The sequence below is a fragment of the Sander vitreus genome, chromosome 2 (genome assembly GCF_031162955.1).
Source record: "Sander vitreus isolate 19-12246 chromosome 2, sanVit1, whole genome shotgun sequence".
NCBI lineage: Eukaryota > Metazoa > Chordata > Actinopteri > Perciformes > Percidae > Sander > Sander vitreus.
In genome coordinates, this window is record NC_135856.1 from 8817800 (window position 1) to 8837361 (window position 19562).

A 19562-nucleotide genomic window follows, 5' to 3' on the forward strand; every position below is an offset into this window, starting at 1 on the left:
TCTCCTTCACTCTGTCAGCTGCTCATTGTTCGCCTTCTTCTAAAATATTAGAAACGTTAAAGCAGAACCAGGAAACCCGTGACGTTATAATTGTGATGTTGCGCCATTGTTTCTGAGACCAGAAGTGTCGGCGAGTTTCAGATATTCTGTCCAATAAACAAGCAACCGTCTCAATTGCGTTACGTGTGTTTACAGTGTTTGGTGCGTTTGACATCGTGCAGTGTGAAAGCAAAACGGACCAAATGAAAAAATGCAACAATGTTGTAACTTCACCCCCGAATTGCACCGAGTCCACAGAACTATAGATGTGAAAGCGCCCTTAGTCTATATCCACGACGTTCCACTTCCGGTATTGCTCCAGGATGCATGTCTTTTCTCCGATGTCCATTACATTCCACATTCTTTGTGTTGGAATTTTAAACTCTGTTCGATTTCTGAGGACTCTGGTTAACTGCTCCTCAGATCTCTGCAGGGTAAATCCAGACAGCTAGCTAGACTATCTGTCCAATCTGAGTTTTCTGTTGCACGACTAAAACAACTTTTGAACGTACAAATTCCACCAAAACAAGTTCTTTCCAGAGGCTATTTGGCAGCGACTCCATGAGGAGCTTAGCTCCGCCCAAGACGATTGTGATTGCTATAAAGAAATGCCAATAAACCAGAGCACGTTTTTCTCTCATCCATGGAATGTTGTGTGGACTAGCCAGACCCTCCTCCGCAGCGCTGTGGAGGAAGGTCTGGCAAAGCGAGACTAGAAAAGTTTTCATAGACGTTTTGAGAAGTTCTCCTTGATATTACTGTGGGTCTTCATTAGAATCTATTGTATTTGCTGTGAATCCCAGCTGACTGCAGCTGCTGTCCTTCACCAAGCAAACACAAAGCCACCCTTAAAGCCTAACGTTACTCAAAAAACAGTAAAGTATTCATTTAAACACACACACAGGCTCAAGTACACAAGCATATGAATTGTTTCCTTTTTTTTCGGGGCAGAGAAAAGCTTTAATCAATATCACATTGTGGACCAGAATCCCTTGAAATCATGACTGACGCCACGATAGCCACAAAGCTTTGTCCCAGACTGCGACCTATGACATATCTAACCCCCCCCTCCCCTCCTCCTTTCCCTCCAACCCTGATCACTTGCCCCCCCCCCTTACCCCTTCCCCCCTCCCTCACCACTGCATCCTCCTCTCCTCTAGATGTGGTCTGAGAGTGATCTCTCGCTCTGGCAAAAAAGAAAGGAATAAAACATCCTTGTTGTTTGTTCTCCTTCCCACTCGCAATCACACAGCTCCACAGTTTCTCTTTTCACTGGAATAACCACATTTAAGCAATTGATCTTCGATTCATTTAAACGTGGAGATGAAAGAGACTTTTAAAACTCAAGAATGTGTAGTTGTTTTTTTTCATGCCTGTGTGTGCAATTCAGAGAGAGTGAGAGGAAACAAGGCGAAAAGTCCCAACTTGAGGCTTGGAAAACTGTGACCTTGCACTCTGAATCCTGCAACATATTGATGACAAGATGAAACAAGAGAGGAGAAAGCAAGAAGGGAGGGGAAACAAAGAAAGAAGGGAAGAAAGGAGGGAGATTTGAGAAGCAGAAATCAAAGAGAGAGAGGGATTAAGCTAGGGGAAAATTGAGCTTGACTGTCCTTGTATGTTACTGTTGCACATATCACACACAGAGCCAAAGAGAACCATAACGTTCCAAACACAGACAAAAGGGGAAATTATCAGCACGCACACACACACACACACACACACACACACACACACACACACACACACACACACACACACACACACACACACACACCTTCTGACAGGACTATCAATAGAGATTCTTCAATCCACGTCTATTCAACAACCACAGCGTTCTCCAGCTACACACTCACAAACGCAGTTTCAGCTCACACTGCGGCTGCACTGATATGGTTTGAGAAGAAATTAAAGCCATCATAAAGAGGGGGAGTTGTGTATAAGTGCATGTGCAGTTCAGCTGTTATGCTCCACATGATCTCCAGTAAGATGAAAGTGAAGCCAGTAAGCTGCTCTTGTCTTTGTTTTTTTTGTTTTTTTTTATGACAAAGACAGACAGAAGGGGAAAAAATGAGAGGTCTGGCTTTGCTCTTTGGCTGGTGAGTCTCTCAATATATGTCTTTTTCTTACCTTATCAGCAGTGTTTCCTCTATATGTCGCGCAGAGCAGGAAATCTGCCTCTGTGATAAGAAATACAGAAACAAAACCTTCTTTTGGTTCCAAATTTACATCTGATACTTAATCTTACCGTCGTTTATACTGTACTGCTACTGTGTTCAAGAAGAGGAACTGCAAGCAATATTCAGATATATAGAATTGAACATAGTAATAAATGTTGTGGTAGTTACATTGTTTCTGCTGTGGTGGAAGATGTACTCCTTTACTTGAGTAAAAGTAGAAATATAGTAGTCCAAGTAGAAAGTAAAAGCCCTGAATTCAAAATGTTACTTACTGTAAGTAGAAGTACAGAAATCAGCTAAATGTACTTAAGGCAAATGTAAAAGTGAATATTATGCAGAATGGATTTTTTTTGAAGTGTTATATTATTATTGAATATTATATTATATGGTTTGTATCACTTATGAATGCATGTAAGAGCATTTTGATTTTGTAGTTTGTCAATGTGGAGCCACTTTTAGATACTTTGTATACTACTGGGTAGATTAGTACTGCATCATGTCATATCATAAGCACATCATATGTTTTATATGTAAAATGTAACTAGTAACAGTGTCAAATAAATGTAGTGAAGTAAAAAGCTACAATATTTCCCACTCAAATGTGGTGGAGTAGAAATAGAAAATAGCATAAAATGGAAATACTCACGTAAATAAACTGTACTTATGAACAGAACTGGAGTAAATGTAATTAGTTACATTCCACCCATTGTGTTTCTGTTACTAAAATATTGCATTACTTCTATTGGTGACATCAAGGCCAATAGCTCTATATTTTCTAAGTCTGTGGAGAAAGACCAGTTTTTATCCTAAACAGAGTCAATGGGTTATGACCTGTAACTTCTCATTTTATGCCATGCTAGTGGCTTCAGGGATGGCAGTTATTGGTCAGTTGGTCAGTCCACCACTGGACAACTGGTCCCAACTAATACTGTAAAACTAATAACGTTCCCATCAGAGCCTGTCTCCTTAAGCTATCTTCTTTAACATGTCTTTAAGTTAGCTTTTTCCAGTGATCAACAGAATGATGACTAATGTTCCAGCCTAACAGATGATTAGATTGTGTGAGATGCCTTATGAAATTAAACATTTTGTCCATTTGACTTAGGTGCACCAGCTTCCTCTGGTGTGTATAAAGATAAGGCTGTACAGGCTGTAAACCTATAAAGCATAATGCAACCTTCCAACCTCCCAGCGATGTCATTCCAGAGAGAGTTTCTTAAAATGTAATATTATACTGACTGACTTAGCTTGAGGGATCGGCACAGATTATGCAGCACAGACAAACTGCACATTATTAGAGAGGAAACATTCCTCAGATGGTTGGTGGATCTGGCAACCTGGCTGCTTGGCATGTCTTTCCTGTGTGTGTGTGTGTGTGTGTGTGTGTGTGTGTGTGTGTGTGTGTGTGTGTGTGTGTGTGTGTGTGTGTGTGTGTGAGAGTGGTTGGCAACACTGCACACACTCCAATGTCTCAGTCGTCTTCAACATCTGTTCACTTGGTGAATGACCCGCCATGCTCCCACACTGCTGCTTTTATCTTCTGCAACTCCAAACAGCTGTAATGTGTTAAGTTATTATATTAATTAATTTGCATATAAAACACTGCAGTAACAGTCATATTTTAATCCTTGTGTCATTAAAGCGTAACTCTCGCCAAAATGCAACCTAGGGTCTTTTTGTGAATGTACCCGAGTCAAACTTTTGTTTAAAAGCATAGTTAGGACGGAAACGCCACTTTTAAGATTACTGTATTTTCGTTTTTCGGTCAAATGACCTTTTGAATGGGAGTCCTAGGGGCACTTTTATGATAGCATCAACATCACTATTTTTAAAACACCAAGAAGGCTCGACACAACATGAAACTTTGCTCGAGGTATGACCAGGGTCTCTACACATGAACTCCAGCATTGAGAACATTGTTTGAGTATACAGAGTTAACTAAAAAGAAAGGTTTTGAGCAACTCACGTTAGCAGTTTAAGGTTGTGAGTGCATCAGTAGCAGTGAGGAGAGGCAAAAAAAAATACCACCATAACAATTCTTGCAGATATATTGAAAGGGAAAGTAAGTGAATTTACTCAGCAGACTTCTGGAAAGGGCAGGGACTTTTGGGTGTACCAAGGTCAAAGATGAAAACTGACGCATCTTGCAAAATCAGTCAGACAAGTCATGCACACCTCAAAACACATTTATAACAATAAATCTAAATCTTGTTTTGTTTGGCTTTTTTCTTGATTTTTGTGGATTATACGATTACAGTAATTATCTTTGTTTTAGGGGAGAACCGGGACGAATGAAACATTTTTTTAATTAAACGTCATTTACAAAGACATCGTAAAACACTGAAAGCTAATATTTTGTCACTAGCAACCTACATCTGTCCTCTGTCAAATACAGTTGCATTTTCAGCTCTGAACGAAACGGTTCGGGAGTTATTTAAGCAGAAGTCGGACGTGCGTTTTGTTTCATTCGTCCCTCCTGGCCTGGACGAATGAAACATACAGTTTAAGCTATATCCACAACTTCAATATTTGGCAACATATCATGAATGGTAGGCTACTTCAGGTAGGTGTTATTTCAGATAGATTGCTGCAGGGCTATACGTCTTGGTGAATGTCTTTTAACAACTCATTGCCATCATCGTGAGGCGCGTATCTTGCGTTTATGGAAATACCATGCACTATGCCATTTATATAGCTAGAATAATACATGTTTCCAATTATATAATGTTTCTATAGTACAAAATGTTATTTCAGTCTGTTCGTATGTGGGTGAGGCCACCGCACATCCAAATAAGTGCCTTTCATGACCCACAGCCCGTCAGTCTCCATAGGTTAACATGGCAAAACTCGACCCCCTACCTGATAACCCCAAATATATTTACATCTTTCTAAAAACACTTTTCCATGTCTCACCTGCATAAAATATAGTATAAACACAGATATGTGTGCAATTACTTATAATACAGCCTATAGGCTATTTAGCATAGGCTTTTTTTGCATCCATTGCAAACAAACGTGTGAAAGTCTAGGATTGGAGAGAGCACTAATGGTCTACTGAATAAGCATGACGTCGAACCTTTAGATGAAAAACACTCTTTAAAAATAAAAATAAAAATAAACCGCTAATTAAGTTTACTTTGACTATCAAAAATCGTTTATCGCATGTAACTCCGTGATAAAAGGACGTAACAGGAAGGTATTTTGGCTGAGCAACGGAGGTTAATATGTTCTATGTTTTGTCCAAATGATGTCTGTTTATGGTCGTTTCAATCGGAGAAAACTGGAACGTTTCATTCGTCCCTCGTTTCAATCGTCCCGGTTGTAGGCTACATTCTCTTCACTTTCTTTTATCTTCTATTTTTCTTCGTCCTGCAAAGCACTTTTTAGCTTCGGTTTTTAAAAATTGCTGCATAGGCTACACAGTAGGCTACATTAGGTTTGCCTGTTTGCTGGAGTCAGTCTATTCCGCCATGTGGATGTTCATCCAGAGACCTCGCCGCCTCTTTTTCTGGTTAACTCCGCCCACACCGAGCGCTCAAACCGGCTATTGGTTCGAGGCACCGTCCTGCCCACTGGGGGAGTTTATAACTCAATGTAAAAATAAAGCAGCGGAAACCTACAGAGTGGTTGTTATTGGAGTTTGCACGGTGGAGATATTATAAACTGAAGACAATAGTTTCTTACACTTTGTTCTGTCCATGAAAGAAGCTATAAAACCGTCCCCATCGTCACAATGTGGAAACCCGCCGGTGGCTCAAAAAGCAACTTCAGCTCAGCAGCTGCTGCCGCGGTCACCTGTCTGCTCGTGACCGGGATGTTGGTCGTTACTGTCGGACAACCGAGCAGCGGAGACCCGGCGGAGCCTCTAGTTGCTGCAGCGACGAGCGGAAATGTTTACTCGGCGTATTTCAGGAAACTCACCCGGGAGAGGCGAGCGATAAACGACCCTCCTCGGAAAAGCGCTCCTCTCGGGCCGGTGGAGCATCTCTCCCCGGCCGACCTGTTCATAGCGGTGAAGACCACCGGGAGATATCACCGGCAGAGACTGCAGCTCCTGCTGGACACCTGGATCTCCAGAAACATGCAACAGGTGAGCCTGGCGCCTTATTAGAGGTCACCTGATACCCTGTCAATTGGAAACAATTCAGCCGCATACAGGAAAACATCAGAGATCAGATGACACAGAAACCATCTTATTCATAGCCTACTTCATAAAAATGGCCTTTTAACTTAATAATAAATCAACAAAAACATGATTTGCACATGACAAATGCAGCTGAAGAGAAATAGGTTACTACATGTCAATGTGAGTCCAAATCATTCAGAAAGTGAATAATCATTAGCCTTTATTATGTTATTTTGTGTAGGAGAATAAATAGGATGCCAATAATACTTTGAATTTACTTGATTAAACTTGAGATCTTGTGTTGCGTTTATGTGATTTATCAGCAGGTGAAGGGTTACATGAATAAATATTTGTCCAGTACCCTCTCCTAATTTAAGATCAGAGCTCAAATGCACATGATCTGGCCTTATGCAAAGTGTGATCCTGTGACCTGTGTAAATAGTTCCTATGTCAAGGGAAGTTGTAAAATAAAGGTTTCTCTCATCTCCTGCTGCAATTGCAAGTGAGTTATAAACCATTAACCCCCTGAAATGTGAGTGGGTCCACAGGCTCTTTGATCCAGCGAATTGTAAAACAGAGATAGAGGCCTTTGTAATGTATCAAAGGGAGATCTGAGGACTAACAGGCCAACACTGCTGCTAATGTGTTGACATTATACAAGCAGGGGACATAAAGAGGAAAGACTATACTGTAGGACTCCAGATAGATGAATGGGCCCTGGATTACATTAAGTAGTCTCAATGAGATGATGTTTCAAGGCTGAAAATACAACAAAACTATTGTTCAGTTGTAGTTTAGACCGTCATCAACATGCAGAGACTCACTGTGGTGCACATGATAAATACCAGCTTCTAACATCATAAAAACTGTGATGTCATGGCTTTGACATACAGTTCTTTGCGGCTTTAGAGGTGGAAAGAAACAAAATACAAGTACAATTTTAAGGTACTTGTACTTTTTGTCTTATCTTTCAACTTCTATTCTACTATATTTAAGAGTGAAATATTGTAATTTATACATCACCAGAATTATGAGACAGCCGTGGTAACTAGTTATTTTTGCAATACAGATATTGCAGTAACATGCTAAACCTCTTCTGGAAACTCATAGAATATGGTGCAATGCTTATAAAATACTTATAAAACAGCAGTTAAAGAAGTTAAGATTATTCTCCACCTGGACCAGGTTAAACATTAAAATGCCACTTACACCTTAATTCTAACCCTAACCAGTAATTTAATACTGAAAGGAGCCATTCTTCAGCCTCAGTATTTTTGCTTAAAATTACCTTAATGATCACCGCTGATTGTTTCATTGTTCATTTAATTTTTTGGATTAATCTACTAATGATTGCAGCTCTAAATCTGAATTCTTCTTCCTCAACTGATCATAGATAGATAGATAGATAGATAGGTAGATAAACAGACTTTATTCATCCCAAACTGGGTAATTACTGTGTTACAGCAGCAGGTATAAGAGACACATCCATACAGAATTAGAAGAAATAAAATAATAATAAATAAAATAAAATACCAAAACACCTCAAACATATAAGGAATGAAAACAATGTGCAACATATATACAATTATTTGAAACCCTCTTTTCCTCATCATTAAACCACCAGCCCTGTGATCCAGAGGAGTTGTAACATGACTACTGGATTTGAGAGAGGGATGTTGAGCCTCACAGATAAAATATTTGGGATCAAACGGTACAAACAGACAGCTTTTTGGTCTGAATCACGGTGGAGAGTGAGTCAAAGATAAATCTGTTGCTGCAAAACACATGGGAATGTGGTAAACTGCACCCAGCAGCTTCAAAGCTCATAATCGAATGCAGACATGACCGTGGAGCGCACAGCGGTCGCTCTGATTCCCATTTAAACCTCCGTGTTTGAGGAAGGTCTCATCTCATCTCATGCTGCACAGAGACTGTTGACATGTAAATAGTGTGAGTGTGTGTGTGTGTGTGTGTGTGTGTGTGTGTGTGTGTGTGTGTGTGTGGTGTGTGTTACAGTGTCTGACGCATTTCTGCATCTGCTCTCACGGTCAGGTGTGTGTAACTCCAACTGTTTCCCAGACACACCTCTATTCTATGAGACTGCTGAGTAATGGAAACACACACACACACACACACACACACACACTCTCATAGTGTTACCTTCACAAACACAAATGCCCTGGGAACTCACCAGATTTCTTATGGGAAGTTAAAAAAGTATCTGATCACAAGAGTAAACACAGAGACACCACTTTCTCCTGCCTCAGTTGTTGTTGTTGTCCTCTTACTGCCTTCCCAGCATGGCCCAAGCACAAGCTGGTATGACACACACTCAAACAGACTCAGAAGCTGACTGCTCTCTAGAGGCTTAAGAGGCTCAGAGTGGAGACTGACGAGAACTCACAGCTGGCTGAACACACAGATATGTTTTTCTCTCTCTAACAGAGGCGGTGATGTGATCACACAGTACTTGGACCAAAGATTTATGATTGAATTTGTGCTGCATGGCAGGAAGGTTGCAGAGTGGAATCCCTCTGAGCCTGGGCTTCTGACTGGGGGAGTGTGTTCAGGAAAGACAAAAAGTATTAGGACATATTTTCTGTTCTTGTCCCTGTACTCCAGCACACTGGATTTAACGTAAAACATTGACTATGAGGTTCAAGTGCTGACTTTTAGCTGTAGTTTAAGGATGTTTACAATCATATGAACAAAGTATGAATTTTAGCTTGTTTAGGGGACAGGAAGTAAATAGACAAGTTAATGCAAACTTACCTCCCTGCCGATGTGCTGCAAGGCCTGCACTGCAGCAACTCATTAAGTATTGATCTGTTGGTTTGCAGGTCGAAAGTCGACTTGGCATCGATGTTCGAAAGAGAAACTGTTTTATAGACTTAAAGGACACATATAGTCATTGTCTTAACATTTTAAAGACTATATTTCGCTGTCTTTACTTTCCAACCAAATTTAGCCCAGTTTTACCTTAGACGCCTAAATGTTTTTATCCATGCTAGCAGCATTGCTCCAGGGATGCCAGTGTCAGTCTGTCAAGTCATGCTTGAAATATCTCAACAACTATTGGATAGATTGCTTTAAAACTTTTTGTACACACATTCATTGTCTCCAGAAGATAAATTGTAGTAACTCTGGCGGCCCCTTAACTTTTCGTTGAACTCCATCATCATCATCAGCATTTTCATTTATCAAATACGTTGGTTTATAACCAAATGCCTGCAAAACTAATGACATTCCCATCAGCCTCAGCTGTATTTTGTGTTTAGAACTAATTAGCAAATGTTAGCATGCTAACACGCTAAACTAAGGTGGTAAACATGGAAACATTATACCTGTTAAACATTGGTTTGTAAGCGTCGTCATTGTGAGCATATTGCCTTGCTAGCGTTAGCATTTAGCTCTAAGCAGTGCTGGGCCTAAGTGCAGCCTCACAGAGCCGTTAGCCTTGCTGTCGACACTTTAGTCTTGTTTCACCTGCACATCACCAAACGCATGCATACTGGGCATCATTACCTCGTGTTGATTGTTTCGGGGAAAGTTTTGGCTTCCGTTTATTCTTCAGCATGTGAAAAAATGTCACTGACTTGGACAAGAACATTATACTGCTATGAAAGCTCTTTGTTTACATTGTCTATCTGTTCAGGACCATTGTCCTGCTGCATTATCCTAGAATTTGGCAGCTATGTATAAAAAAGGATTAAACATTATCTACTGTTTACCCAATATGGATGTAAATAGCCTAACATTAAAGCTGAGATTAAGCAGTTTAATCTCATTGTCATTGTTTCATTTCAAATCTGTTGTCCTGGGATACAGAGCCAAGACAATATTTACAGACTTCGCTCTGGATGTGCACCCAGGGTGTGTGTTCACTTCCTGTGGAAAGTTGAGAGGTCTACACGGCTTCCTGAGTGCGCAGTGACCCTCAACCCTGTCACTCATCACATAAACACTCATGTACACACACACACACACACACATACACATACACACACACACACACACACACACACACACACACACACACACAGCTACAGAGTTGGGACCAGCTGCTCTGCTGCTGATAGACAAGAGGCTTACCTTTGTCTTGGCCTCCATCCAATATTAGCATTGCTTGCTTGCGCTCGCGCGTCTGTGTGTGTGTGTGTGTGGGGGGGTGTGTGTGTGTGTGACAGAGAAAACAGGTGGAGTCTCACCTGAGATCATAAACTGTCTCCAACGAACCATGATGGTGGAGCAGTGAGTGCGTCTGTACGATGGTGTTTGTGTTTCCCCGCTGGTCACTAAAAGCCGCTGGAATAACATGAACATGGTGTTTGTGTTTTTTTCCACAGACGTTCGTGTTCACTGATGGAGAGGACGAGGAGCTGAGGAAAAGGATGGGTGAGCTGCACACACACACACACACACACACACACACACACACACACACACACACACACATACACAGAGCAGTTTTGCTGAGTAGCAGCAGTGTTATCTGCAGTCCGTGAGCAGGAAAGCAGGAACCAGGCTGCTGACTGGGCAATACTATGTTTCCATGAAGTGCAGGAAGTCACTTTAGTTTTATCAACAGGCCTTTCCTCATCTTACTCATGGAATTGTTTTACTTTCAATGAGGTATTCTTCTCGCTATCGGACACATTGTACAACTCAATGCAGAAAACATCCTATTATAATTCTAACACTGTGTCAGGGTTGGCTATTGATTTTTGTTTGATTTTGATCATCAGGAGCTCACATGATCAACACCAACTGTTCCGCGGCCCACAATCGTCAGGCCCTCTCCTGTAAGATGGCTCTGGAATATGACACTTTTATTAACTCTGGCAAGAAGTAAGACACACACTCCACACACACAGTAACACTTGCCCTAAACATACGCCAAGAGCATTTTACTGACCGTCATCTGTCGCAGGTGGTTCTGTCACGTCGATGATGATAACTACCTGAACGTCGGCTCCCTCCTAAAGCTCTTGTCTCAGTACAGTCACACACAGGACGTTTACATCGGCCGGCCCAGCCTCGAGCGACCAATAGAGGCCACGGAGAGGCTCGGCACCACTGAAATGGTAAATGGTTTATTGGTTGATTTACTTTGCAGGTGCTCAGACAGCAGCTTTGATTCCGATTAGAATCCTACAGCTTCACCTCCTTATTCCCTGCTCTATAACTAAAATATGAATCTAAATCTCAGTCTTGAAGAAAACATTCTTTAAGTTGCAAAAGTGTTTAAAGAAACATCAGTTCAGTCTGGTTTTCTCCTGAGCGCAAGTACCCACAGAGTGAGTCATTCACTGATCCCAAGGCTGAAGCACAACATGCAGAGCTGTGTGATTACAGAACATTCACTCGTGCTGTGTGTTTGTGTGCAGAAGCAGGTGAGTTTCTGGTTCGCCACAGGAGGAGCAGGATTCTGCCTGAGCCATGGCCTCGCTCTCAAGATGAAACCCTGGGCGAGGTAAGTCTTCACTTCACGATCAATTATAAGATATCTGTGCCACTGTTTCAGGTTTCATCATAGAACCTCTTTTCTTGCTCTCTGTACTTCTTTCTCTGTCTAGTGATGGCGCCTTCATGGCGACAGCTGAGCACATTCGCCTCCCGGACGACTGCACCGTTGGTTACATCGTGGAGGCGCTGCTTGGCGTGAGCCTCATCCGCTCGGCATTGTTCCACTCCCACCTGGAGAACCTGGGGCTAGTGTCAGACATACACAACCAGGTACACACACACACACACACACACACACACACACACACACACAGACTCCCTGATCTGCCGACTGTCTAAACCACTTGTGTTGTTGTTGTTGTGCCCCTTTAGGTGACGCTCAGCTACGGCACAGTGGAAAACAGCAGAAACACTGTCAGCCTGAAAGGACCATTTTCAAAAAATGAAGATCCTACGAGGTAAAATATCTGTCTATAAGTTACAGTACAAAACGGTAAAACATAAATGGCTGCAACTAATGATTACGTCATGAATAGTGAGAAGTGCACACTTTCCAAAAGCCAGGTGATGGCATCAAATCGCTTGTTTTGTTTGACCAACAATACGACATGCAAAGAAATTCAGTTTACTATCACATAAGACAAAGAAAAGCATCAACTCCTTGTGGTTGAGAAGCTAAAATTAGAAAATGGCATTTTTGCTTTCACTAATTAATAAACTAGATCATTAAATTAGCTTCTGTGGATCAACTAACCATTTAATCGATTAGTTGTATTTTTAAATAGACCTATGCCAAATGCTTATGAAGAACAAGATGAAACTTTAGCCTGTGAATACGAGTCTGTGATGCTCAGTCTAACACAAAAGGCGACCTCTGAATATTTACAGTACAGGGGCCGTAACACATCACCGAGAGGAACTACACTCGTGCTGACATTACAGGCAAACAAAACAATACAAAGGATAAAACACACACTGATCTTATCTTAGCCCTTCCTGACATTAAGGGGATTTGTTTTTTTATGTGTCCAGCTTCCCTTCTTTCTTTCCCCTTCTTTGCTTTGTCCTCTAGTCAGTAATTGTATCATTGTGTAACTGAATTGTCATTATTTCTGTAGCTTGTCAATAGACACTGGTGGCAGTGTGCCTAGAGGGTGAGAGGGAGGGCTGGAGGTAATGGCATAAGCTTGTTAACCTATTGATGGACTGGTTAATTGAAAAAGATTAAAAACCTATTTAAGTAATAAATCAACTTATTTATTGTGTTTTTGTATATATATTTTCGCCACAGTCCTGCAGCTGTTCGGTCTGTTTGGGGAAAAGCTTTAAAACGTGTGTACTACAATTCCGCTTTATGTAAGCGCTTCTCGTTGTGTATGTTTTACTACTATGACAAGCTTCCTGGCTTTGTTCATTGTGTGTGTGTGTGTGTGTGTGTGTGTGTGTGAGAGAGAATGTATGCACACGGCTAATTGTATTCACAGTCTTATTTTGAAATCCCCAGTTGCCGGCTTCCAGGCATTGTGACACTCATTTCCCTCTCTTTCTCAGGTTCAGGTCGGTCCATTGTCTGCTGTACCCAGACACTGCTTGGTGCCCCAGGCCCTGGCGACTTTGAGGAGAATGAGTAAATGTCTGGCTTAACTCAATTTTCTCTGATTGAGGAGGAAATCACTGCAGACGTCCAGGAATACAGAGAGGGAGTCTGACCGCTGCCCTCCTTTGACTCACCAGTGCTGAAGAATCTCCGAAACATTTGGACATACATGTTTTCCTCACGGCCAACAGCAGTCTGAGTAGTAGACTTTTTATGAGGGACTACAGTTCTATTAGTTTAGACACCTGAACTCTGACCCGGTGAAATGTTGTTGGGAAGAGAAGAAGACTTAAGGTCAATATTCTTGGATGGCATCTTTGCTGTTTTTAGATCCTGAGGATGGCACGATCCTGAGGAAAAGCTCTGTTGTTACCTAAATCCAAAGGATTTATCCTCTGTGCGTCTCAGTGGAGCCTGTCAGACCTGCCTCATCTGTCCTCTTGTCTAAGCTCGACATCCATCAGCCTCAGCTGCACCTTCTCACGCTCCGCTTTCAGCTCTTGTTTGTTAGCTTCAGCTGTGCATTGAGCTTATCGCCATTATAATATGTAACCTTTAATATTGAGGCTTAGAGGGTGATCTTTGGTCTATTGGAGCTTGTTTCTTTATTTTTTAGCCATCATTTTATCAGTTATCATAACATTGTGCTCACCAAAGTATCTGTTGAGATCTAGGTATAGCTACAACAACGTCGGAAGGGGCAAGAAACACGAGCAGTCAGACAATCAGATAGTTGTTAAAATTGTCTTTTTTAACACTTTGCGTAGGTTTTTCTTGGGATTAAACAAACAAGACTTAACGTGTTAAAGGTCCCATGGCATGAAAATTTCACTTTATGAGGTTTTTTTAACATTAATGTGAGTTCCCCCAGCCTGCCTATGTTCCCTCACTGGCTAGAAATGGCGATAGGTGTAAACCGAGCCCTGGGTATCCTGCTCTGCCATTGAGAAAATGAAAGCTCAGATGAGCCGATCTGGAATCTTCCCTTTATGACGTCATAAGGAGCTAGGTTACCTCCCCTTTCTCTGCTTTGCCTGCCCAGAGAATTTGGCCCGCCCATGAGAAAAAGAGAGACATCATGGCTTGAAAACAAGCGAAGCATGGCAGTTGGTCAAGGCCACACGCCCCCCACCCACCAGTCTTCTCATCCAACTCCCTGCAGGAATGCAAAAAAAGCCTATTTTTCAAAATGATGAATTATTCCTTCATGTCTAAGTATTCATGTCTTCGTGGCTGAAATCGTGAGGTCATCGTAGATTACTGTAACTCACTGTTCGCCTTCATTTTTTCGTTTAAAAGAGTTTCTTGCCCCTCCAAAAAAAAATTGAGCGATGTTGCCACATTCCTAGATCTTCGTAATTAACATGGTGAGAGACAATATTAGAAATCAAATGATGGCCAAAACTATGAAAGTTAGACCCAAGTTGAAGTAAAACCATAATTATCCTTATCCTGTCATGTTGGATAAGTGGACATGTTGGTGGTGCTGGATGAAAAGTCCCTCCTCTGCGAACCGCCCACTAGTTTTTGCGATATTTTACTCTGAACCAGAGTGCTGGACCAACAGACGAACCGACAGATTGAGATTATCCTACCCAGAGATTTTAAACTGCTGCTGTTAAACATAGCTTGTTCTGCTTTTCCTCACCTCTCGTACATTTCCAGTGTCTTTTGAATGTATGTGAACATGCGCCCCTTACATGCTCCAGTTTCAATCAGTTTGGACTCAATACATGGCACCGTTACAGTGAATAGATGAAGGAACATTCATTTATTATTTTTCAGCATAGTGATGCGAAACACATCTGGATCATTTTTGATGGTGTTATCTGAAGTTTTATCTTGTCAGTGTTCAGTATGATCTTTTCTCTGAAGTATATCATCATGACAATTCATTATATTTAAGACTCATCTAACTCTTTGAAAGAAAGCAAATAAGAGTATTTCCCAAAATGCACAAACTCATATTGTGAACTCATCCAGTGAGGCCTCTGTTACAAATTATTCTGCTAAAAAGGTGGACATCACCTGCCTTTATCCATTCAAATGGCTGAATTATGATTGTTAATCATGTTAGACTGCTTTTAAAATGTTACACAGTAGCAGTGTAACAAAGATATCCCCAAATGACTCATGTTGGGTCGTCTTCTATCTTTCTGTGCATTGAAAGCAGTTGTTACAACTGAACGAAAGTGATTAAGTTAAATTCTATCCCTTGTTAAATGAATGTATACGATGAACTGTTGCTTCTGAAGCATACATGCTCTCTCCAGTATCTGGACTGTATGTAGACGTGTAATAAAATCAGTTTTTGGTCCGTAATACATGAATGTGTTTCCGTGATTGTGTGGGTTTGTAAGGGACACCGCTACAACCTTTTACCTCGGACCTTGTTTATGAGCTGTTGGGTTCCTGTCTGGAGACCCCCCTCCACGAATCTATAACCCCTCCCCCCCCCCTCCCTCCTCCCACAACAACAGCCGTCCTCTTATCTGATCGAGCCATAAACAAGGCCCTGGAACCAAAACATTTGGTGTGTGTGTGTGTGTGTGTGTGTGTGTGTGTGTGTGTGTGTGTGTGTGTGTGTGTGTGTGTGTGTGTGTGTGTGTGTGTGTGTGTTCTGAGGTTTATCATGTTTCTCTGTTTTCTGAGCGACACCTGCTGGCTGCATGTGTTACTGCAAAGAGTGAAAACTAGTTTTTTGTATGAAAATAGTCTCACTGCTGTTTGTCACAAGCCTCTTTTTTTTTATATTTCGCTGTATATTTACAGACAGACTTGCAACTTTACCATAATTCTTGTTCATAGGTATTCTAAAGTTTTTCTCATTTAAGACATCTTTGTAAATGGACTGTGTAAACACAAGGGACAAAGATGGAGACAAGCCTAGGACTTTATCATTCTGTCCCTAACAAAGTTGGATGTATTGTATTTTATAAATATATTAGAATACCAAACAAAAACAGAGGTGGCAAGTGCATTGTTAGAACTGTGAAACTCATCATCCCTCCTTTCTTCATTTGCCATATTTCCATTTAACAATAGGTCGGGTCAATTCTAGATTACATTGGTCAAAATAGTCCTCTAACTGTAGATCACACATTCTTTAACCACCTGCCCTCTTCTTCCCAACGTTTCTGCATTTTAGAAGTAGGTTATCACCACCAGAATTAGCATAAAGGCATGATTACCTGCATGAACTACTGCATTGGGTGAACATCTTTTTTCTGAGTGTCTGAGTCAGTCACATTTAGTTTTTTGTTTGACTCTACGTCCCCATAAACAGCATAAAGCATGTGCCGAGTGAGGTGCAGTAAATACATGTATATTGAAATACAGAATATGATGTCGGTGGACCCTTTTGCAACAGTTTCTACATTGGCTAAGATCAACCTACACACTTTTTCACTGGAAATGAGATGTATAATGCTCTGGTGTCAGTTTGAAGTTTCCCAGATCACAAGGGTCTTTTACATGTGTGAAAAGTAAAGTAGCCTGGCTCCGTCCTCTAAAAGGCAAATGTTTGGGTGACAGATTTGATGTTCATTGTTGTGGTTGGATAGATCCTGTTTTCTGTTTCAGACATCTTGTCTGAGTAATAACTGTCTGTGTGGGGAAATCAACCTAACCTGCACCACCTGGATTCACTTATTTGTTACTACACTGATCCTGATTAGGTCCAGAGCTGCTGCACACACATTAGGTCTGAAACAGTCCTTTCAGATTATAGAGGAAGTATGAATGTAGCCTACAGTAGAGCTTGGTTCTTGAATGATGTAATTGCACTAAAAGACCACTAGATGGAGATAACAGAAGACAATTTAGAGCAGGAGCGTCACACTCATTTTCACTAACACTGACACTGGAAAATGACATAAAAAATCACATCAAGGGCCAGACATGTAGAGCTTATTGACATGCTTTTATTGTATTTCTGCATGTCGCTTTTCTTGAAGTTTGTCGCATTTTTGTTGCTTTCTCCGACAAATTTGTCGCTTGTTTTTACTTTTGTCGCATCTTTTGTTGACATGCAGCACTACAAAAGTCAGCAAAAGAGTTCCTTATCCATCATAGAGTTTAGCAAATCAAGCAAATCTAAGATTACATTTTTAAAAGCAGGCTACCACACACCCACTCACAACAACCTGTTTCACAGCCTGAATATGAAAACTCTCAGCTTCTGTGGGAATTTCTGAGTCTCAAAATCGGCAAATCTGCCAAATTCTGCTTTAAGTGTCGCGTAATTGCAGTTTGAAAAACAGTTTCCTGTCTTTTTGGGTATGGCGTAGAACTGGATTAAGTTTATTGTGAACCTAAACTGATATACGGGCCGGATGAAAACCTGCGAGGGGCCGGGTTCGGCCTGCGGGCCTTGAGTTTGACACGTGATTTAGAGCAGGGATCTTCAACGTTTTTTAAACCAAGGAGCCCTTAACTGAGAGAGAGAGAGACGGAGCAGGGACCCCATATACTACATATATTGTATAAAATGAAGTTGCATTTTAAACTGGGCCTACAATACATGTAGTACACATACCTTTTTAGTGCACTGTGCATAGAACACTAAGCTATTAAAATATTAATTGTTGGCATGATTTAATAAATCATCTTTTATGTGGCACAGTGAATCTTTAGGATGAACTGTATGGCTATCTTAGTGACTACCTATAGGCCAGTAAGCCTATCATCAGTGGAGATTTATATTTGCTAATAATATTGGTGGAATTAGGTTTAAACATTTAAATTTTTGAAAAAAACCTTCAAAAATTTACAATAATTTGGAGGCCCCCCTCCAGTGACTCTGAGGACCCCCTATGAGTCCCGGACCCCCTGTTGAAGATCTCTGATTTAGAGTGTGGAGTCCAGTGTAGTTTGATGATGTAATGTAAATTCCTGGTATTCCACGCTTTAACAGAGCTACAGTACATGGCATCAGTGAGTAAGTAACAGTAATCTATGCTGAGTAAATACGCTAAGGAGGCATCTCAAGTATGTTTGATGTTCTTTTGATCATATTTGATATTTTTTCCATTAGCTGTGAGTTCATTTGGAAGCTTTCCCTTTGGACTTGGCTTTTATACTTTAAAAATGTAATACAGCAGTTATGTGAAACACAGAGGACTAATGTATCTGAGTTCAGGAGTCCAAAATGCAAGTTTTCTAATGAAATCTGTTAAACTGTGAACATAAAGAGGTAATGAAAGAAACAAACATTGACAACACATCGTTCGTATTTCCCAACATGATACTTACATCCAGCAGCTGCAGTAAAATAAATGGAACCCTAAAACATTGTATTAAAAGCACTCATCATTGTGAAACACTAACACTACAATAAATGGAGATTAATGGAGGTTTTTCCCTCATGTCATCACCATCGATCACTATCACTCTCTACTTGATAATATAATTAGTAATGCACATAGTTATATACAACTATATACACTACCGGTCAAAAGTTTGGGGTCACAAAAAAAGGGGTTCTCGACTGATCTTTAATGCAATATTTACATTGCCCATTATCAGCAATCATTCATCCAATGTTCCAAAGGCACATTCAGTTTACTAATCTGATATCATTTTAAAAGGCTAACTGAGAAAACATTGGAGAACCCTTTTGCAATTATGTAAGCACATAATGTAATCTGAAAACTGCTGCCCTGGTTAAAAAAAACAATGCAACTGATCTCAGCTGGTATTCTGTCTGGAATGGAGTGGAATGGAAATGTCTAAGTGACCCCAAACTTTTGACCGGTAGTGTGTGTATAACTGATTTCATTAAGCAGTAGACAGTTTGAAATGAATTCATAAAATGATGGAAAGTGAATCAATAAGGTAGGAAAGTGTGTTTAGTGGAGATCTTTCAAAACATTCACTTTGAGTTTTCAATTTGTGAAAACTAAGAATGTTGCAGACCTGACAGATTCAGCTATTGCTGTATTATCTATCAAGTGACGTCAATGAAAAGACTAAAACGGCACGGACCACTCTGTTCACTCACATTAAAAAGAAGCCGCAAACGAGCGAAGCATGGCAAATGGTCAAGGCCACCCCCCCTCAATCTTCTCATCCAACTCCCTGCAGGAATGGAAAAACAGCCTATTTTTCAAAAATGTTGAATTATTCCTTCATGTCTAAGTATTTAAAAGCATTA

General features: G+C 40.8%; 1 protein-coding gene across 1 annotated transcript; it reads left to right on the forward strand.

Annotated features, from left to right (window-relative positions):
* The first annotated feature begins 5842 nt into the window (after positions 1-5842).
* LOC144534171 (beta-1,3-N-acetylglucosaminyltransferase lunatic fringe-like) lies at positions 5843-15313 on the forward strand. Its single transcript, XM_078275948.1, has 8 exons — positions 5843-6309; positions 10692-10740; positions 11091-11193; positions 11276-11429; positions 11733-11818; positions 11922-12081; positions 12184-12269; positions 13363-15313. Exons 1-8 carry the CDS (start codon positions 5953-5955, stop codon positions 13427-13429), a joined length of 1062 nt encoding a protein of 353 aa, XP_078132074.1. The 5' UTR covers positions 5843-5952; the 3' UTR covers positions 13430-15313.
* The last annotated feature ends 4249 nt before the right edge of the window (positions 15314-19562 follow it).